We start from the raw sequence: 23,042 nt of genomic DNA on the forward strand, positions 1-23,042 counted from the left end.
CCCCATCTTGGGACGGTTGTTCCCCACCAGGGGGACTCTTCCGCCCACACGTCCCTCCCCCCCGCCCTCAGAGTGTCAGCCGCTTCCGCTTCCTCTTGCGCCGCCCCCCTCGTTGCTCGCTCCCCGGCCGAACCTCCCCCTCACGCCTCTGATTGGCGCAAAAGCGTGGAGGCGGGGCGGGGGGAGGGGGAGCGAGGCGACTCCGCCTGCCCTCCCGCTGATTGGCGGGCTCCCACGCCCATCCAAGCCCCGGCTCGTGGGCGGGCGTGGTTTGTGTGACAGGGGCAGGCAGGCAGGTAGGTAGCCCGGCAAGGCGGGGGTGGGAGGGAGTTGTCACGTAAGCTGCGCATTGTGTTGGGCGTAGGTGCGGTTAGTGCATTGAGCGGGTTACGTAGCACGAGCGCTGCGGCAAGAGAGCGAGAGCCGCCGGCCAGCGCGCGGAGGAGGCCGCCGCCGCCGCCATGGAGGCGAAGCCCAGCGAGCTGCTGCTCTGCGACAGCCTCATGCTGTGGGTGAGTGAGCGCGGGGCGGGGAGGGGCCCGCTCCCCTGTATCAACGATCCTCCCCCTCCCCCCCGCATAACGTGCCCCGGCACAGCCCCCCCCCCCGTGCACCTGCCCCCCTGTACCCCTCCCTTGCAGCCCCTGTCAGGGCCCGGAGCGCGGCCCCCGCGCTGTAGCGTGGCCCCCTCGCCCGCGGGCTCATACCGCGTATAACGCCCCGCGCTGCAGCCCTGCCCGTGTCCCCCCGAGCCCCGTCCCTCTCCCCGGGGCCCCGTTCGTTGTTCGATCTCTGCCTCCTAGGCAATGCCCTCTTCCTCTGCTGCCCTGTGGAAGGTCCTCTCCCCGGACCCGCCCTGGGGAGTGCGCCCACCGCCTGCCCCAACCCACCGGCCGAGCGCTTGCTTTACGAGCCTGTGCTTTTTGTAATGTGATAGAAGCTGGAAATACTAGCGCCGAGCTCGTTCTCAAGCCAAAAAAAGGTGAAGAGGCTCGTGCTTTGACTAAGTGGCCAGTCTAAGCAAGCCCCCAAATCTTGTGAGCATCACCATCGCCACGCCAGCGCTGGTTAGTTTCACAGGGCAATTTTTAAAACCCCCCAAAGAATGGGATTAAAAACAAGGAGTTGTCCTGTGGCACTTTAGAAACCAACCCCAATCATGAGCTTTCTTGGATAAAACCCACTTCATCAGATGAATTGGCGTGGAAATAACAGAAACCAAGATAGTATATATAATGTATACACAGCAGAAGAAATACCTGTCCATTGTAGGACTCTGCTTACTGAGGCTAATTAAGTGACTTGATGTGTCCCAAACATAGCTTTTGATGTGGAAATGCAGATGTTAAAGACAGGCTTTACTCTTATGCTTTAACCTGCTTTGAGGTTTGGCTTGAACTCCAGTATCACCTAATCTGTGGCATCCAGAATTTTGTATTTGCTATTTTATTTTAAGGTTTTTCTTTCCACCTCTTAAAACAGCAGACCACAGTCTAGTTTATTAAGGTGTGATTGAAGAACCTGATCTGCTCTGAGTGTCTCTATCAGGAGAATGATGCCTTTATTCTCAGATTCACTTTAAAGCCATCTGTTTCCCTCTGATGAAAGACTGTGCTCTTCTGTGCTTTAATTAAGCATTTATAGCTAAAGCTCCTTCTAAAATAAAATTTCCTCCCAAGTGACTTTGTTTAAAAAGTGGTGATTGTAGGTTTGTCTAAGTATTATTTAGACTATCCTAATATGTGTTTGTCTAATATGCTCTTAATCTCTAATGATGGAGATTCCACAACCTCCCTCAGCAATTTAGTCCAGCACTTAACTGCACTGACAGGAAATTCTTCCTAATGTCAAACCTAATTTGCCCTTTCTGTAATTTAAGTCCATTGCTTCTTGTCCTATCTGCAGAAAATAAGGAAAACAATTTTTCTCTCTCTTCCTTGTAATATCCATTTATGCACTGGAGAACAGTTTCCATGTATCCTTTCAGCCTTCTCTTTTCCAAACTAAACAAACCCAGTTCTTTCAATCTTCCCTCATAGGTCATGTTTTCTAGACCTTTAATCTTTTTTGTTGCTCTTCTTTGGACTTTTTCCAGTTTATCCACATCTTTCCTGAAATGTGGTGCCGAGAACTGAACACAATACTCTGATTGAGCCTAATCAGTGCAGAAGTAGAGCAGAAAAATTACATGTCTTGTTTAAAAGTGACATGCTCCTATATCCCTGACTGAAGCTTGCTCTTTTTGCAACTATGTTACACTATTGACTCTCATGTAGCTTGTGATCCACTGTGGCCCTGTGATCCCTTTCTGCCTTACTGCTTCCTAGACCCATTTTGTATATGTGCAACTGATTGTTCCTTCCTAACTGGAGTATTTTTCAATTGTGTTGTTGAATATCATCCTATTTACTTCAGACCGTTTGTTCAGATCATTTTGAATTTTAATCATACCCTTTAAGGCACCTGCAACCTCTCCCAGCTTGGTATTGTCAGCAAACTTTATACATTTGCTCTGTCTATACCGTTATCTAAATCATTGATGAAGATACTGAACAGAACCAGACCCAGAACTGATCCCTGTTGGACCCCATCTGATATGCCCTTTCACTTGACTGTTAACCAGTGAGAACTATCTCTTTTCCAGCCAGTTATTCACCCACTGTATAGTTACTTCCTCTTGGTTGTATGTACTTAGTTTGTTTGAGTCATGTGAGACGGTATCAAAAACCTTACTAAAGTCAAGATATACCACATCTACCAATTTCCCCTAGCCACAAGGCTTGTTATGCTTGTTCCTGGATCAGGAAGCAAATTAACTGGGACTGAAGCTTATTATAGGTAGAAAACTTGCTCTTATGTTGAAGTTTGCATAAGAACCAAGTGACATTGCTTGTAACCATCAAATCATTTTTGCAATAACAATGGTTTTGGAGCAGTGGGAAAACGTGACTGTTCTCAGATACCAATGTCCTGGTGGGTCTAATTTTTATTTTTTTTAAAGTGCAAGCTTAAATTGACACAAGCAAAAATGTAAGATATTAAGATATTTAGTATAATAGTTTTCAAACTCTTTGAAAAATTTGCATGGCTGCATGTGCAATAAACAGTTTAATTAATCAAAACTGAACATTCCCCTTCCACTTCGCTCATATTTTGGCTGATTTCTTGTCTCTCTAATTCAGGACTTGTCGGTTCAGAGTGACCTCATCAAAAGATTTTTGGTGGAACTGTATTGTACCAAATACTGAGAAACTAGCAATAGGACTCATATAATTGTTAGTTTATGCCAGGACTATCTGGTCCAGAAGATGCAGAAATACTAGCCAGTTGGTGGGTGCCAAATGGGAGTGGGGGAAGGGAATTAATCACCCTTAAGAGGTAATTTAGAAATGCAGGGATAAAAAAAAACCTGACAGGAATGGCTTAGCTGTACTTATAGGAAGGGGGAACCCCATTTCTTACTTCCATCAGTAAGTTCAAACTGTGTGTATGCATATGTGTATAAGTTTTTTTGTTTGTTTTTTTTATTACGGGGACATGATTTCAATTTCTTATATAATAGATTTTTCACTCCACTTCTGCTAGCACATGCATAGTGTTTTAAATGTTCAGCGTGTTGTACAAAAAATTATATTCTGTATCTCTTCTCAGTTTGCTTTTCCTTCATCCTAGCATTGTTTGTTTTTTCTATTACTATACAAATAAAAATAGCCTATTCTAAGCCTGGCTGTAACATAGATAAGAACAACTTGTACATATATCCAAATTCCACAATTTTTTTCTCAGTGCTGAAAGGGGGATGTCTAACGTATTTTTATTAGTACGGCATTAGACATTATGTGCCTAACTCTCTTTTATACCTTGGTTGCTTTATACAGGTCTAATCATGGCAAGGGACTTTATAATAAGTATAATTATAGCTTATTTCTACATAAAGATCCCTTTAAACTGCTAGAGCAATGTAAAGAGGGCTTAATGAAAACGAGAATCAGACCCTGTACATTCAGATCTCTAACTGTGTTGCTATTGCAAAGTGTATATATTACTGAATATGTGGTGGTGTGCGTTGTATTTCTTTTTCCTAGTCGTTCATTTCACTGATGTGTAATTCATGAGTTAGTGAAAGCTTAATGTTGTTGTTAGCCACTTTAATTTTCCATAACTATGCCTCATATAGAATTCTCTTCTAAAATAGCATTGAGGTGAAGGAAGATGCTTTGTGTTTGAAGGAACATTTAATAGACACTTCTAAGCTATAATTATCTGTAATATTAAGTGGTTTCAATTATTCTTGGTAGGCATGAGAGAGAAACTCAGGTAGTTTGTATCCTCATTAGTGCTGCAAAGGGATATTCACTTTATTTATAATCTTCCTTTTGGTTATGCATTTTATTGATTAAGTTCCTGTAGCAAAAATATGTATACTTCATTGCAGGAGGCGAAAATGTGAATTACACATGTTAACTAATATTTGTACACATTGGAAGCCTTTTTAATATTTCAAGACATCACAGGATTAGACAATATGTTCTTCAGTCTGCTGTGTCATGGAATACTGTATTTTCAAATATAGAAAAGTTAGGTGAGCCAAATTTAAGAAAAATAGATACACGGACAGGAGAAACTGAATTTCTGTAGCTTAACACTATTACTTTTACAATAATCCTCAAACTTAGATTTTCTGAATTTTGACCCCAGAAGGAGATCCTTTATTCCCTTCATATTGGAAATCATAATACTTTTTACTGAGATAAAGATAAGAATGCAAACAATACCTGCAGCAGCCTTCTGAGAGAAACTGTCTTTAGAGTAGGCTGTGTCATGGACAGCTGTGTCAGTGTGTAATGTATTGAAGTACCTGGAATGATTGTGTCTAGATTGAGTCGTAACATACTAAAGCAGTTGCTTCTCTTGAATTTCCTTTGTCTTTGTACCTTTTTTATCAGGCAATGCATGTGGCCAAATTATGATTTTACATAGTTATTTTTAGACTTACACCAGAATAACAGCAGAATTTGCCTATTTTTTAGTAACTTGGCAAATGTATATCCAATGAACTGTTGTGCCTCTTAAAATGTCCAAGCTTTAGTTACACCTCAGTCTTGCAATGACACAAACTTCACTTCAGACACATGTGTAGGATTGCCAGGTGTCCAGTCTTCAACTAGAATGCCCAGTCGAAAAGGAAACCTAGTGGATCTCATCACCATCAAGTGCGCCATTAAGTGTCCGGTTGGCAGCACATAGGGGTGAAGGTAGGCTCCCTGCATACCTATCTCCATGTGATTCCCAGAAGCAATGTCCCCCTCCCCCGTCCCGCCCCAGCACAACGGTATAGTGGCAGCCAAGGGGCTCTGCGCACTGTTCCTGACCCAAGCCACAGCTCTGCAGTTCCCATTGGCTAGGAACTGCAGCCCATGGGAGCTGCAGAGGGGGCAGTACACAGAGCCATCTAACTACACCTCTGCCTGGGAGACAGAAGGGGATGTGCTGCTGCTTCTGGGAGCTGCTTGAAGTAAGCACTGCCTGGAGCCTGCACCCTGAAGCCCTCCCGTGCCCCAGCCTCCTTCTCCAGCCCTGAATCCCCCTCCTGCCCTCCGAACCTTTTAATTCCAGCATGGAACAACCTGCTCTCCTGCAACCCTTCATCCCCCAACCCCACCCCAGAGCCTGCACCCCCACCTGGAGCCCTCATCCTCCTACAGCCCAGTGAAAATGAGCGAGTGAGTGAGGGTTGGGAGAGTGAGAGACAGAAGGAAGGGGGATGGGGTGAGTGTGGGACAAAGGCCTTGGAGAAGAGTTAGGATGGGGTAGGGCCTCAGAGGACATGGTGAGGCTGTTCAGTTTTGTGAGAGTAGAAAGTTGGCAACCCTGCACACGCGTGGTTTTATTATCTCAATGGGACTGCTCATGTGCCCACAGTTGACTTATGAGCGTGTTTACCTCTCACATCAAGGGTTCAGATTCACGCCCATCGTTAGTAACCTAATTTCCTAGTTCTGATAACAAAACCTTTTTTCCCCCATCTGTTCAGTGTGTGTACTAATGCCATTTGGAAGGTTTTCTTGAGCAAATCATAAAACTTAACTCCTGTGATCCCAAAGTTGTATGTGCTTGAGACAGTGAGTACCTAAGGAAAAAGCTAATTGCAGCCTGTACGTGCTCCTACTACCTTTTATAAGCAAATCAGAAAAAAGTCTTGGATGTCCAGAAGAGCTATTTCATCCTCTCAAATTCTAGTGAATGGTATTACAAGTATGGAATAATTCTGGCAGATGAGATTGATCATCATATTCAAGCCATCTTTCTGAGTTTAAATCTTAAAATCATATTTAGACCTCCACGTATCCAGAGGAAGATTCAGATATGTTCTGCGCTATGGAATGTTGAATGGCTGCCTCTAGGGAAGAATTCCTTATTTTAAGATATTCTGTGCTTGTAGTTTCTGCCATTTGGAACTGATAAACGTTCAAGGTGTTGACTTCCCCTGTATGAGTGGTTGAATTATGCTAGTTTGATCATTTTCTTATAGCCCTAATCTTTCCTTTCTTCCACTGGTAATTAAAAAAAGATCTGTAAACATTTCTATTCACAATCTAAACCTGTAGAACCTGTCTTCACAGCTAAATTAGCTATGGTAGCAGCTGGAGAGACTCCAGCCTGGATCCTCAAACAGAAATTCAGGGTTTTTTTCCATTCATCCAAGCATAAAAAACTAGAAACCTATCTGATAACTAGATATGAGTATGGTCCTGCTTAAAAATGTATGGCTTTTTAAGTGGTGGAGCATGCAACATTTTAGAAGAAAAGGCATTAAGAATTATGACACAAAATGTGTAATACATACAAGCAGTCCCCGACTTACGCGGATCCGACTTACGTTGGATCCACAGTTACGAACGGGGCTGCCCCAGAATACACAGACTGCGGGACCTCGCGGTCCTGCCGCCCGTGTACTCTGGGGCTTTCTCTGCGTCTCCCTGGTCTGCAGACCAGGAAGACGCAGAGCAAAGCCGTGGAGGGGCTCGGGCAGCCCAGGGGTGCCTGGGCTGCCCGAGCTCCCCCCCACCCCGCGGCTTTGCAAAGCCATGGGGAAGCCAGCAGCGGAGCAGTCCAGGCGCGCCTGGGCTGCCTCGCTGCCCGAGCCTCTCCCCCCCCCCCCCCCCCCCCCCGGCAGCTTTGCAAAGCCGCGGGGAAGCCGGCAGCGGAGCAGTCCAGGCGCGCCTGGGCTGCCTTGCTGCCCGAGCCCCCCCTCCCCCCCCGCGGCTTTACAAAGCCACGGGGGGGCTCGGGCAGCGAGGCAGCCCAGGCGCGCCTGGACTGCTCCGCTGCTGGTTTCCCCTCGGCTTCGCAAAGCCGCGGGGGGGCTCGGGCAGCGGGGCACCCCAGGCGCACCTGGGCTACTCCGCTGCCGGCTTCCCCGAGGCTTTGCAAAGCCGCGGGGGAAGCCGGCAGCGGGACAGCCCAGACGCCCCGCGGCTGTCCCGCTGCCGGCGTCCTCAGAGGCTTTGCTCCCAGTCTCCCTGGTCTGCTGGTCTCCAGCAGACCAGGGAGACTGGGAGCAAAGCCGCGGAGGACCCAGGCGGCGGGACCGCGGTGCGTCTCGGTCCGCCGCCGGTGTCTTCCTGGTCTGCTGGGGTCGGGGGGGCGCAGCTAGTACGCCCCGCCCCCCAGCAGACTAGGCTTTTCTCCGGACGCCTGTGGCAGAGCAGCTGGGGTGCTGCCGGTTGGTCCCGCAGCGCCGCTCTGGGTGCTACTGGTCCAACCCAGCAGCACCCGAGCTGCTCTGCCCCAGGTGTCCTGATTTAGCTGCTGCTGAAACTGACCAGCACTGACTACAGGAAGCCCAAGGCAGAGTTGCTCTGCCCTGGGCTTCCTGCAATCAGCTGCTGATCAGTTTCAGCAGCAGCTGACTTGGGGACGCGTGGGGTTCTTAAGTTGAATCTGTATGTAAGTCAGAACTGGCATCCAGATTCAGCCGCTGTTGAAACTGGTCAGTTTCAGCAGCGGCTGAATCTGGACGCCAGTTCCGACTTACATACAGATTCAACTTAAGAACAAACCTACAGTCCCTATCTTGTACGTAAGCCGGGGACTGCCTGTACTTGCAAGCATATGCAATGCAGCAGCCCAATAAGGCAGCTTCTGAGGCAGATACATTTTGCCCCACCCAATGGAGTGGGAAGCAGAGGTAATTTACATTTGATTCTGGGCTTATACTGGGTGCTGAAATGTGCCCCAGAACAAGTGAGAGCTATTCCTGCATGTTATAACTTGCAACAGTCTGATTGCCTATGGACTGCAGTGCCTTTATGACTCCCATGGGTTGGGGGATAGAATTTTGCCAGTATATATTTCTCTTCACAATATCAGTTTATCTACATTCATATCACTTTTCTATAAATTATTCTACTGTAAGTAATGAAGGATGCTATCCTGCTTCCACTGAAGCCAATTGCAAATCTCCATTGTCTTCAGGAATCCAAAATCAGTCTGTAAATCTAGGAAAATTATTCAGACCTGTATAATATTAAAACCCTTGCTATTTAATTTCATATTACCATTGCCAGCAATAATGAGTTAAAACATGCAGAAGTTGGCTTCCCTTTAGGCTAAACTAAACTACATTTATATTAGCATACCTATAAGCAAAGTCAAATGAAATACTTGACACAAAAATCCTCTCAGGCAAAAGTGAGTATAGCCTCATAATAACATAGGCAACTAAGAAAATCCGTTTGTTCCTCATAGCTATCAAAAAGTGACCTTGTACAACAAAGAGGAACCAAGAGCAAGTTCTTTGTGGTGAATGTGTCTTTCCTCTTAATCCTAATGAGCTACTTCTATTCCAGGAAATATCAGCATGGATAAAATAGCACTCTTGTGTCAGAAGGTTCACCAAGGTCTTGTTTACCTACTTAAACAAGAGGCTGAAGATCTTTATAGAAGTGAAGTGGTATGGCACATTGATTTGCATAGCAATCTTTAGGTGTGAATGCCCATACACTGAAAATTATATTCTCCTAGTATAGTATCATTGGCGGTCTGAATTCAGACTTGCCCGAGTGTGACTCCTAGGCTTGTAAGTCTATCCTTATGTTGGGCTGCTCTCTTACAAAGTTGAGACTAGAGATGTGGAAGTGTGATCATTTACAGTTAGCTGATGAGTCTGGGCTCACTGATTAACCTTCATGGTTACACACAGGCTCCCAGTCCTGCAGAGCCGACTGCTACTCCACATGTAACCGCTGATATTTTTAGTGGTTACACAGTTATTTAATTAAACACATTTTAACATCCTTAGTTGAGACTATATCACTTACAACTGTTCTAGGGTTACTTTACCTAACTTGCTTTTTATGCTACGTGGGACTGTTGACTTATTGCTTACCTACCTATTGCAATGTAGGGTAAGAACCACATCTTAATGTAAAACAGTCTAGTTGTGAACCACTTCTTAATGTAAAACAGTCCAGTTGTGCCCTCTTTGTGCTTGACCCATTTTCTGCCTGCTTATTTCAAGTTAAACACAAAATCTAATGTTCTGGGCACATGGACAAAATTTTATAAAACACAGTGCATAACAGTTGTCTCATGCTCCCACAGTTTGAAACAGCCCCCCTACTACACCTACCTGAATAATCATACCTCCCCAAAATCATGGGAGAACAGATGCATGAATCAATATTATCCAAAGGCATTCAAATACATGCTTTGGAGAATGAATATCAGAAGCAAATTACTAAATGGAGGACCCTTTCCTGAAACAGTTTTGATATAATTTGTAGAGAGGTCTGTAAGGTAACCAGGATCTTGCATACTTTACAGCTTTATAAATTGAAATCCACAGCTACCAAGTGTTTGATCATCTGCTTTCTGGATTCCTACTGTGGCTACAGATTCAAAGATAGTACTTTTGCTCAATGCTCTGAATGGCTTCTAGCTAACTTCTGTGTATAGTTTACGGCTGTGGTTTCTAACCGCTGGGCTGTGGCCCACTGCCGGGCCACAGACTCTGGCTGCTAGGCTGTGGTGGCTCTGGGTGTTGGAGCTGGAGTACACCGCTCTTGTTACTGTTGGGAGAGGCGTGTCCTGCACTGCTTCTGAGTCAACCAGTTCTGGGCGGGGGGGGGGGGGCCTTCCAGTGCCTACTGACACTGGTTGGCTGAGAGGCGGGGCAGGAGAGTGCCCCAGCCCTGGGCCCCAGAGCTGCAGCTACATGGGCAGCAGTGCAGGGTTATGTGAGGGGAGCAGGGCAGATGCTGGGGACTCCAGGAGCAGGACTAGTACTAGGGAGCTCTTGAGGCTGAGCTAGTAGTGGAGGAGGAGCTGTAGGGACAGGGCTGGCACTGGGGGCTTTGGGGAGGAGGCTTATATTAGAGGCTGGCATTGGGAGAGGCTCTGTGGGGGTTGGCTTCAGTGGGGCTCTGGAAACAGGAGGCTGGTGCTAGGGGGTTTGGCGGTGTGGGGAGCTCTAAGGGTGCAGGGGGCTGGCACTGGGGGCATTGGGTGCTGGGGACTCGGGTCAGTGGCTTAGGGTTAGTGAAGGGGTGGGGGGTTCTAGGAGTTAGAGCTGGCTTTGGAGGCTGGGCTTTTGGTGGACTTTCAACACTTTATGTACATATTTGCATAATGAATATGCAAATAAAATGTTACCAGTCCACCAAAAGTTAGTGAATGGGTTTGCCAGTCCCTGGCATCAAAAAGGTTTCCCCGCTGCGCCTCTGCCTTTTAAATGTAGTAAGAGCCACCCATCTACTACATTTAAATGGCAGAGGCGCAGTGGGGATAGTGAGCACCCCCCCTATGCCTTTATCAACTAATCGAATAGTCGATGGAAATTCTGTTGTCTGCTAGATTAGCTGATTAATCAAAAGTTAGCATCCCTAATTCAGCTATGAGAGACTAAATGGGAAAAGCTTCTTCATATGCAACCATTAGGAATGTCAAGTGTTCATTGTCTGTATTTCTCCTGGTCTTGTATTCCAGCTCTTGGTAAAAATTTCAAAGTGGTATCTATTGAAGAAGATTTCCATGCCTTTTAATTGTTTGATATGGAATTCAGAATGTTAGGATGACTTTGGAATCTCCCATGTTTCAAGAAAGTGTATTTCCAATGTGCAATATTTGCACATTAAGAATATGAAAACTAAGAATGACTGTAGAATGTGATAAATATTCTATGTCTATGTTTTTCCCACCCCAAGATACACATTTCCATCTGCTTTTTTGTGATTTTTATTTTTACCAATAATCTTAAAGGTCTTAAGGGAGGGAAGTATTTATATTAACATACACTTTTGTGAAAGATTGAATTGGTATTGTTTGAAATTAGAATTTTTCTCTTGCTGTCTGCCTTATTATTATTTTAAGAGAATTTTTGTTGAGGGTTTTAAACCTCCAAAGTGAAAGGCATGGCACAAAATTTTAAGAAAAGTAAATGTTACGCCAACCTCTCAGATTCATGTTATTCACAGATTTAGTTTACAATCAGAAATGGGAGTAGCGCTGTTATGGGAAAAACACTAGATCAGCATATTTGAACATTTAAATGCTTTTCTGTCAAACAATTGAGCAGGAATAGTTTATTGGGTTAGTTTACAAACTTATTTACTTGATGTAAGGGATGTTTATGTTCCATACTACTTAGAGGCATTTTACTAAAGGTTGATACTAAAGAAAAATAGAAAATTATATCTAATTCCTTATGTCTTTCAGTATTGGAGTGGAAACATTGTTTGCCTTTCTTTAGTTGCAGACTTTTAATACTCCTGGACCCTGCAAAGATGTTCAAGACTTGACAAATGGTGTTGCAATGGCACAGGTACTTCATCAAATGTAAGTTGATAGATAAGTTCAAAGAGTGTATATCACATTACTCTTGAGTTCTTTCTTAGGTTTCACACTCTTTTTCCAAAGTACCAGGTTCACAGAATAACAGTTTATCCTCCTAGAAAATGTTACACATCACAATTTGTATGATCCAGGCATTATAACTCAGGAAAAAACATGGCCTTACAATATCATTGAGTTGATACTGACTGAATATTAATCACATGGTAGAATGTGTGGTTTGCAGTTATTTCTGCACCCTCTTTCTCTGGGAGATTTTTTTGAAGTTTTTCTCTTATCCCATTGATTGTTCAGAACTAGTAAGCTATGGGAAACAGATCTATTTCAGAATATGTTTGCAGTATTGTTCTCGTTGTATTGCTCCGAGGATATGAGACACAAGATGGGTGAGTTCATATCTTTTATTGGCCCAGTTTCTGTTTGTGAAAGAAACAAGCTTTTGAGTTCCACAGAGGAGTTCTTCACAACCTGACAGCTTGTCTCCTTCACCAACGGAAGTTGATCCAATAAAAGATATTAACTCACCCATCTTGTCTCTCTTATTATCGAATAGTCTAATGGAAAAATGTTCTAGAAGCATACATTTACTTTTTGGTGTGTCTTATTGTTTATAATGGGGGGAAATAATATGGGGAAAAAATTAGTTATCACTGTTCTCTTTTCTGTTTGTCTTCATCAAATGCCTTTGTTTTCTCAGTTAATTCATTGGGATAAATTATCCCTACATTCCCAATAGCAGTACTCAAGGAATTAGATGCAGATCAGAATGTTCAAGGAGTGCAAAATCATGATTAGTTTCTCTTTGACACTATTTCCAAGCACTACTTTCCTTTAGAGAAATGAACTAGAAACTCAGCCTGCATGTCTTTGTGTAGTACTGCTGTTGGATTTGCCTGAATTCTTGACCGTTATGTTTTAAGGGTAACTGGGGAGCTTTTGTAATCCAACTATTGAAGCTGTTATGGGGGAATCCCTATTTTAAAACTGGGAGGGATATTAAAAATATTTTTCTGTACTTCAACTAAGATTACAACAGTGAATTGGGATTGGTGGGGAACAGAGGAGTCCTTTTAGTGTTTAGTAAATGCAGTTTATTTTTATTCTAGAGATGTGGCCTGGTTTGATGAATCATGGCTAAGCCGTATTAAAGAAGATGTTGGTGACAACTGGAGAATAAAGGTACCAAAAATGAAAACTGGCAAAAGCTATTTGAGGTTTAGAATGACGTTCCTGAGTTTAGCTAATATTACTGTTATAGTTTGGGGTGGATCAAAAATGGCAATAATTAACACGCACATTTGAATTGTATGCAGATGACTTAAACGTGTTTTGCCGTGATCCATGGTTCACATGCATTTCCTCTCTCATCTTAATTCTGTCCCACCCTCATTGCATATTTTTGTCATAAAACCGCTGTGTAGACAAGTGGTGGGCAAGAGGCGGCTAACAGGTTGCATCCAGCCAGTCAAGCTACCGGATCCGACCTGTGGCTGCCTAGTTGGGACCCTTAGGCACAGTGCATCTGCAGGTGCTTTAAATGTGGCTGCTCTAGTAAGGGAGGCTTTGTGCTCTGTCCTATCTTCCAGCAAAATCTGTCAGCTCCCTCCCATTGGCCAGTTTCTGGCTAATGGGAGCTGAGAAATTTTACTGGAGGCAGGGGCAGCCAATGAGGCCTTCTCCCTCACCCCATGCTGCCTGGAGCAGAGCCACATGGAGCAGCTTGCAACTGCAGCTCAGGTTCCTGCAGGGCTGCTGGTTGAGAGGCATCTAGGTAAGCGCCTGCCAGAAGAACCAGCCTCTGCCCCCACTCTCCTTTCTTCCTCCCCTCCTCCCAACTACTGGCTCCAGGTGAGCAACCAAACCCTCTGTACCCGTTTCTCACTGTCACAACTCCATCCCAGACCCTGCAGGCCCTCCTTCATCCCTCACCAGGCCAGAATCCTTTCCTGCACCCAAACTCCCTTCCTGACCCCATTCCCCAAGTCACAACCCATCCTTCACCTGAACTCCCTCTCAGACTCTACACACACCCTCCTGCACCACAGTTCCCTACTCCAAGTTTCCTCCTTCACCCAATCTCTGTCCCAGATCCCACACCCCCTCAGTAGAAATGTGGCCCTTTACTACTTGCCAAAATCTTGGAGTGGCCCCCCATTAAAATTTATTGCCCACCCCCAGTGTAGATTTTTAAATTAAGAATAATATGACATTGTGTTAAATTTTGCTTTTTTAATCTGAGAAAAATATCACTTAGTAGTATATAATCAATGTTGTCTTTTATACACCGTTAGGCCAGTAATCTGAAAAAGGTTCTTCAAGGAATTATGGACTACTATCATGAGGTATGGAAAAAATGTCAGTTTGTTGTTTTATTCAAATAACAAATAAGGATTGGTCTTTTTTTACGAAAGCTGATCCAGACACTAGAAAAATACTAAACTGTTTGTATAATGATACTCTTTTTGTGAAATGTGTTATAAATGTTACCCATCTGGTATAAATAAAATGTATCTCGGTATAAATAAAAATGGACAGCTCTGGGGGCTGGGGTCAAGGAACACTGCCTAGTGCCTCCCCTCCCACTGTGGCTGTTGGAAGTAGCATGTCCTGCCCTGTCTCTTAGCCAACCAGTGCCGGGCAGAAGGTTTGCTGTGCAGCGGGAGGGCTGCACAGAGCCCACACTACAGTCTTAAAGTAGCTGCGATTCGGGCAGCAGTGCTCAGCTGGAGACTAAGTTGGGGGGGGAGGGGAGCAAAGCAGGTGCTGAGGGCTCCAGGAGCGGGGCTAGTGCTGAGGAGCTCTCCAGGTGGGGAGATTCTAAGGGGGTGAGGGGCTGGCACTTGGGGGGGACTCTGGAAATGGGGCTAATATTGGAAACTGGGAGCTGGCACTGGAAAGGGCTCTAGAGGGGTTGGGTGTGGTGGGACACTGGAAACAGGAGGCTGGCACTGGGAGGGTCTGGTGGTGGGGGGTTCTAAGGGATGGGGGGTTGGCACTGAAGCGTTGAGGATGAGGGACTGACACTGGAGGTCTCTGAGGGCAGGAGACTGGCACTGGGGGGTTGGTGCAGGGGACTCTTCAGTCAGTGGCTGGCGCTGGGGGCTAGTGAAGGGGTCGGGGATTCTAGGGCTTAGCGCTGGCACTAGGGGGCTCTGGGGCCGGGATGTGCCCTAGCCTCCAGAGCTGCCACAAACAGCCAACTTCAGCTGCAGCAGCTGCCCACCTCATGGCAAATGCTGGAGTTGAAGCTGGTTGTTCTCAGCAGCTATGGGCACTGGGGCTTTTGGTGGGCTGGTAACATTTTATTTGCATTCATTATTTGTATAATGTATATGTAAATAAATGTTACCCATCTGCCAAAAGTTTGTGAATGGATTTTCTAGTTCGTGGTATAAAAGAGGTCGGGAACCACTGGTTTAGTCTATTATGTTCTGGTAAACTTTCAGGGAAAGGGCAAAAAACTTGAATACATTGATCAGATACTTAAATGCACGTGCAGATTTTGACAAAATAACAACTTGATCATAGTAAATATTCTGATACATTGTAGGGATGTTAAATAGTGGGTAAGAAGCTAATCAAGTAGTTGATGGAATTTCCTTCGACTACTTGATTAGTCGATAAGGGGGTTCTCTTTGGCTTTGCTTTTTAAATGTGGTAAGAGCCCGGCAGCTCTTGTTAACTTTTAAAAGCAGAGCTGCAGCATCTGTGACCCAGAGAGAGCAGGGACTGCTCAGTCCCAGCTTGCACTGTTTCCCCCATTGCGCTTCTGCCTCCCCAGCTAAGGGAAACTGTTTTTTAAGCAGGCTCCCCACAGCACCTGCTCCTGCTACAGAAGCAGCCAGGGTTGGGAAGTGACTAGTCGAGTAGTGACTCGATTACTCGATGAGCAAAGGCTTATTGGGTAATCGACTAGTCGTTTACATCCCTAATACATTTTGTTAAGAAAAGGATACCAAATGTCAACTGTTAGTACAATATCCAACTTTGAGCCCTGAATTGCTATAACGTGAGACAGTGTAAAGTTAGGATTCCCAAAATAATCCTAATTTTGCCCACCTGAAGACTTTTTTTAAACAAAAAGGTATTTCATTCTGTGATTCCATGCAGCATAACCACCTTTCTTTTCACAAATGATGTATAATAACAAAAACAGACTACTTTTTATGTCCTCTTCCACAGAGGCTACGTCTAAACTACACCTCTCTGTCGGTAGAGGGGTGTAAATTAGATATATCGGAAGTGCAAATGAAGCTGGGATTTAAATATCCCGTATGTCATTTGCATAATGGCAGTCGCCACTTTTTTCAAAACGGGGCTTTTAAAAAAACCTGGCAGCTTAGACTGGGCACTTTCAACAGAAATGACCCATTTTGAAAGATCCTGTACACCTCATTTTTTGGAGTACAGGATCTTTCAAAATGGGGTATTTCTGTTGAAAATGCCTGGTCTAAACTACTGTTTTTTTTTTGTTTTTTTCGAAAAGCCCCGTTTTGAAAAAAGTGGCGGCTGTCATTATGCAAATGAAGTACGGAATATTTAAATCCCGGCTTCATTTGCACTTTTGATATATCTAATTTACATCCCTCTGCCAACAGAGGGGTGTAGTTTAGATGTACCTTAAGATAATAAATTGTTTATTAAAACACAGAAAAGGTACTTTGTATTATTGTACACCTGTTTCTGCAACGTGTCACTAGTGATCATATAATACTTATGTGCAAGGGGCTGAGCAAGTAAAAAATCCTGAATTTTTTACACTTAGTGCATTGCTATTGCATATTCATTTTAAGGAACCTGTCACTGTAGTATCTTGGTGTAATGTAGGCCTTTTTATATTAATGTATAGTATGACACATTATTTCATTGTGTGTGTTGCCTGCAAGTGCTCCTTTAAAGCTTTACATCCCTCTAAATATTTTGTTTTCCCTAGTCCTTTTCAAATTTCTTATTTTTCTTTATAGTCTCATTTCTTTAATTCATTAGTGCAGTGGTTCTAAACTTGTTTCAGTCCACGAACCACCAGGCCAATCAAAAAATTTTTGTGGACCACCTCCAGCACATGTAGCACAGGACAAATGACATGGCAACCGCTCAACACAACAGCAGCAGCTACACTAACGCTTAGAGCCTCAGATGGAAGTTACTGGCAACACAGTGCGGTTGTGTCCTAGGTGATGCTATGGATGATGCACCACGTGCTTGTGAAAATGGTGTAAAACAGCCTAACGGCAGCGCCTGCTCACACCATGTGACTTAGAATAATGGTCCTGAAAAAGTCACCATGGACCACCAGTTAAGAACCACAGCATTAGTGCTACCTGAGTGTGTTACTATTAATGAAAAGACTGGATGATAGACTAGCTAGTTTGTATGTGTATAGTAAGCCAAAGTAGCGTCCAGGGCCTTTCGTCATCTGTCTCGGGTTTACTGTAGTAATATCTTCAGTTTTCGTTCAGTCTGTGTTTCCTAGTCCAGATCTTTTTACATGCAGGGTGAACATGTATATTATCTTCATGACATTTCATAAAATTGAAATGCCAAACTTTTGTATTTTGCAGTTTTTGGGTCAGCAGATTTCAGAGGACCTTCTACCAGACTTAAATCAGATATCTGAACATTCAGATACTACAGAGCTGGGCAGGTTACTGCAGCTTATTTTAGGTTGTGCAGTCAACTGTGAAAAGAAACAAGGTATGTGCTATTTTCACCTGTTGAAAATATATCTAGGAACAACTGACGTCCTGAGGCAGCCCTTACTGTAGGAAATAGCAAACACATACAGAATAAGGTAGCATTGATGCCACATTTAAAAATACTTTCTGTTCCTGAATGAAACGTACATGTTTGCACCTTTCTACTAATGTGTTGTACAATATTATCATAAACTATTTAAAATTGGAGTTTGTAAAAATAGATGTCTATAAAATCATGACTGGTGTGAGGAAAGGAGACAAGAAAACGTTATTTACTCCTTCTCATATCACAAAAATAGGGGTCACCAAATGAAATGAATAGGCAGTAGGTTTAAAACAAACAAAAGGAAGTATTTTTTTTTTTCATGCACAAGTATGTTTTTCATAGTCATCCTGTGGAGCTTTTTGCCGGAGGATGTTGCGAAGGCCAAGACTATAATAGGGTTAAAAAAGGAACTAAAGTTCATGGAGGATAGGTTCATCAATGCTTATTTGCCAGGATGTGCAGGGTTGGTTTCCCTAGCCTCAGTTAGCTAAAAACTAGGAATGGGTGACATGGTATGAATCACCTGATGATTCCTTGTTCTGTACATTCCCTCTGGGGCACTTGTCATTGCCCACTGTTGGAAGACAGGATACTGGTCTAGATGGACCTTTGGTCTGAGGCCATTCTTATGTTCTCAATAATAACTTTGAGAACCTGTATGCAGACATACTTTCTAGACTGGCTACACTTTTTTGTTTTGTTTGTTTCTTTGGTTTTTAAAGGTAGACTGGAAAGTGGCTTTTATTTGATTTATTATGTATATTATTTAAAATCCCAGCTGGATAACAAACTGTGTCCAGTACAATTTACAAATGGATACACTTTAAAACTGATATATATGAGTTGTCTTTAACTATCTGTAAAGGGTAAAATTTAAGATTATTGCTTTTTGTTTGTTTAATGCCCACACAAGCCCATAATAGTGCAAAAAAACCACTTCAATTATTCTATTAAAAAAAGTCATGTAACTAACATCTTTTGCATCAGTGAGTATTTAGGAAACTAGATGATATCATCAAGCATTGAACATTAAAACATTTGTGATGACACTTGATCTACCACACTTCATGTGCTATCTCAGTGACAAGTTTTTCTCCACCAAAAAATTTGAAAACTAAAATAAACCAAGTGAAGTTAACATAATAGGATAAAGTGTAAACTTGCAAAACTTTGAAAGTGTAGCTTTGTTAAAGGCTTTTCACTCCTTTGTAAATACTGTACATTTTAGAAGTCCCTTCTGGAAACCATGTGTTAAATTCTTTTAATGTGTTGGCAAACTTACAACATGTATACAATAATGAAAAGCCTTAGTTTGAATTTTTGTCTTTTTTGAGTTCAAACAAAGCCTTTGTGTCTTAAATTGTAGTTTAATTTTGTATTGTGCAATGCTGTAAATAGAAATTACTGCTTTTGTTATGCATAACAAAGCTGTAATCTGTGCTATTTGCGTTTGTGGAAAAGATTTGCATTGTGAAGATTTAGATCTGGTCATTCTTGTTTGCTAAGTTTAGCAATTTAAAACATTTTGGGTTAATATTCTAGTCCTAGGACTTTACTTCAAAAGACCAAATTCTCTCTGAACCATATGCCTACCTCAGAAGGAAAAAATTGTTCTCAAGCATCTAATTTTCATATGATATAACCCATTGAAATTATGTGAGTAAATGTATGAGAGAATTTGGCCTACGTATATAGGGCATTAATCCATATTTACTTATATGTCAGCATCTCTGAAACTATAAGAGCAGTAACTTTTTGGAAATGATTTGTTCTAGAGCTGTCACGTTCTTTAGTATAAATTGATATCTGCTTTGTGGAAAGGGCAGAACGTATGCCACTTCAAACCATTTTACAGTAAATGTCGTAATTACTGCAAATATTTTTCCTTATTACAGAACATATACAAAATATAATGACTCTAGAAGAATCTGTTCAACATGTTGTTATGGCTGCTATTCAAGAGGTAAGTAGTAATAATTTATGTATACATAGCCCAAAACTTTCAACAGGAAAGCTTGAATATAAATATGTAGAGCGGACCTTTATGCCTGCCGCTCTTTCCTCTTCAGCTGTTTTGCACTGATCAGCCAACAAAAAGAAACTAGAAAGCTTCCTTGAAGGCAGTTGAGCATTCCCCTTGTGTGTTTTAAATACCTCTGTGCTATTTGGTCTCAAATCAGTTCTTGTGCTAGAGCACACTCTTTATTCTGAGGATCCTCCCTTGAAAGTTGGCCCTTAGGAGGCTGTTAAAAACAGGTACAGTAAAACTCCAGTGGTCCGGCACTCCTGACCAGCGGCTGACTCAGGAAAGCCGGGGGCAGAGCAGCTGGGGAGCTGCCAGGTTGGTCCTGTAGCGCCGCCCTTGGTGCTGTGGGACCAACTCGGCAGCACCCCAACTACTCTGCCCCAGACTTTCTAAATCAGCCGCTGCTGAAACTGACCAGCGGCTGACTCTGGGTTCGTCCGGCAGCGGCAAGGGGCGCATCCCCCCCACTCCACCCCATACCCCTCATAGTCCCCCCCCTTCCAATGGTCCAGCATATTTGATAATCCGGCACCCCCTGGGTCCTAAAGGTGCTGGATTATCGGAAGTTTATATAAGTTAGGGGAGCCCTTAAGCACAGGACTAGCTCTTCTGGACTCCTTTTTCACATGAGACCTTACCTACCAGTTCTCTGAGTTAGTTAAAGTCTGCTTTTTTTGAAGCCTGTTTCACTTGAAGTCTCTTCTAACCCCTGTCTTGCACTGAAAATATATCCAGTAATATAACCTAATACAGTGGTCCCCAGCATGGTGCCCGCGGGTGCCATGGCGCCCGCCAGGGCATTTGTGTGTGCCCGCCAACAACCTGAGCCAGCCCCGCCCCTGGCGCGTGGTGCACTGGAGGCGCCGGCCCCAGGCGTGCGTCATGCACCGGCGCCTGGTGCGTGGCGCTCGGGCGGCCCCAGCCCCGGGGCACATGCAGGCGCGCGGCGCTGGTGCTGGCCCCAGGCGCGCCGCTCAGGCGGCGGTGCCGGCCCCGGGCCCACGGCACAAGGCGCTCGGGCGGCCCCGGGGCACATGCCGGCGCCGGGTGCAAGGGTATCCCCGCCCCTGCTGTGCCCTAGGACGCGCGGCCCCGCCCCCCGGACGCCCAGCACGTGAGTGGCCCCGCCCCCAGGTGCCTGGGAGCCTCTGTAGGTTGGGGAGCACTGACCTAATGCAACTTTTGTTTTAATGGTTAAGAAACCAGTTGTGTTTGAGTACTAAAGTTTCATGTGTAAATACAATTCTGCCAATCAGAATTTTATTTGCCACATAATTAATGTTGATTAAACTCACTGGGTAGACTTCTATGCCCATTGAAATTGATGAGAGTTTTGCCTTTGATTTCATTTGGGCCAAAATTTAATCCATAAAGTTATTACGCCTGTTTTGTTAAGAGTTCTATGTCTAACTACCGTAGCTCTTCAATTAACAGTTAAGTGTAACAGTCATACTCAAATACTAACTGTCACAGTTTCAGGGAAACAGCATCTATTTTCCCCTTCCATGGTCCACCAAGAGCACCCACGCTAGGCTCCTAGCCACTGCCTCTCTTGTGTGAAGTCCTGCATTTCACTGTCTCTTGATTGGCAGTTCTTTTGGATTTCACGGTTCCTTGCCAATACTGTTCTTCCAGCTAGAGAGAGGATCTAAAATTCAGTGCCTGCACTTTGCTTTTGTTTCCAAAAGCTATGACCAGTACATGATTTTCAATCATAAGTTACCAGACAGCAAGCACACTTATTCTTCATGTGAAACTATTACAGAGAAAATATATCTAACAATAAAAGAACTTTCATGCATGCTAAAAAGTTTGCCAGTGGAAACTTCCAACTCCAGTCTCAAGCTCTGATAGATTTCAGTCCTTTAAAAACCACAACTGTGTTTTCTCTGTGGTTACAAATTCATAGCTGTGTCAGATTCAGAACCTTGACTGTGCAGTTTATTGTTTCTTACTATACTTTGAGCCTTTCATCTCCTACTTCTGGGAACAGATAGTCAGCAGACATGGCCCACTCTTTAGGCGTAGTTTCAGAAGGCTGAGGTTTTGCATGAAGGGGGGAATGTGCATTAATCTCTCCCTAGGTATTTCCCAGGAAGTGATTTCCTTTCTCAAAAGTCCATTTTTGTCTGGCATATTTTCAGTGCAATTCTTTGAACTCCCAGGCTTCACATCATATTTCTCTCCCCCTACAAAAGCTATGAGAAGTTCTGGCTCACAATAAGATGCAAACCTTTCACTTAATAAAATGGACATCAAAGATACCTAGCCTTAATTCAATATGGTTTCCCAAAGATATGCAGGAAACTGCTGTTTCTATCACATTAACAACTACTGAAGTTAAATGGGGGAGAGATGGAATCCAATTTTTTATTCAGTAACAGAAGTCACTAGTTCTATAGTATCTGTGTTTGTGTTGTTTTAATCTGTGGCAATTTTGCGTTTTAGCTCATGAGCAAAGAAATACTGAGTTCTGTCACATCTGATACAGCTGGTGAAATGGAGCAACAGGTAATTTCCTAGTGTGTTATAATACTCAAAACAATGTTAAGATTTTCAAAAAATGATTCACATGCCATGCTTGCAGATTCAAAGAGTAGACACAAAGGTGCCTCTCCCATCATCTCCAACAAAAGAAGTTTCAGTCCTTCATCCATACAAACTAACTTGCTTCTTGCTTTATACAGCCAGTGGTTGCTTCCCACAGACCAGCTTACAGAAATCCGTGCTCGGACTTATCTGTCACAAAGGGCAGAGCAACGTGCTGATACTAAACCACGACATTAAAGTAAATTTAACTCTTATCTTTCATTTTCTCCTATAGTGCTAGAGATAGGTGAATAGCTGAGTAAAACAGTGTAAAAAAGCTTAGCTTTTTTTAAAAAAAGATGTGAAATGGCTGCTATCTCTATTGCCTGAGTAGAGACTGCAAGAGGATATGACAAGAAGAGCAAAGTGTACGGCTATCAACCTTGAAAGTTCAGACGTACTGATGAGTGCATACTAGCCAAGTGATCTTGGAAAATATTTGAGTTCTTTGTGACACCTAACACCCAGAGTAATGTACTTGGAGTAGAAAATATTTTAAAAGCACTCTACCCCAAGAAAGATTCTTCCCTTGTAATGACCTTCATCTCCCTATTGCCACAAGAGGAAGGATGTTTAATGGCTTGAGTGTTATCTTTTATGCCGAAGTCTCAGATTAATTGCTTTGTCATGCTACATATTCTTTGTGATATTACTCAAGTCCCTTAAAGTATGTCTACACTAATTGTTTGGCTTTTTGTTTTTTTGCAAATGCCCCTGTGGCAACAGGTCTCAGAACCTGGTTTCACAGTTTGTCTGGTTTTGCAGCATATATGTTCTAGGGATGTAAATGACTAGTTGAGTATGTGACTAGTTGACTAGTCCCTCAGTCATT

The 23,042-nt window shown here is 43.5% G+C and overlaps 1 protein-coding gene across 3 annotated transcripts in view; it reads left to right on the forward strand.

Moving 5' to 3' along the window:
- Window positions 1–273: 273 nt before the first annotated feature.
- The window catches only part of HOOK1 (hook microtubule tethering protein 1), a 54,888-nt gene continuing 32,119 nt past the window's right edge, over window positions 274–23,042 (forward strand). Inside the window, exons 1-7 of one of the 3 annotated variants that reach the window (XM_075936094.2) lie at window positions 274–296; window positions 11,753–11,838; window positions 12,960–13,032; window positions 14,145–14,195; window positions 17,415–17,547; window positions 19,491–19,558; window positions 22,070–22,132. In XM_075936094.2, the coding sequence (XP_075792209.1) occupies window positions 11,816–11,838; window positions 12,960–13,032; window positions 14,145–14,195; window positions 17,415–17,547; window positions 19,491–19,558; window positions 22,070–22,132 (411 nt within the window). In that variant the 5' untranslated portion in view covers window positions 274–296; window positions 11,753–11,815. The other 2 variants (XM_075936092.2, XM_075936093.2) reach the window with 2 other exon arrangements.

Source organism: Pelodiscus sinensis, chromosome 9 (assembly GCF_052426305.1).
Source record: "Pelodiscus sinensis isolate ZL-2025 chromosome 9, ASM5242630v1, whole genome shotgun sequence".
Classification (NCBI taxonomy): domain Eukaryota; kingdom Metazoa; phylum Chordata; order Testudines; family Trionychidae; genus Pelodiscus; species Pelodiscus sinensis.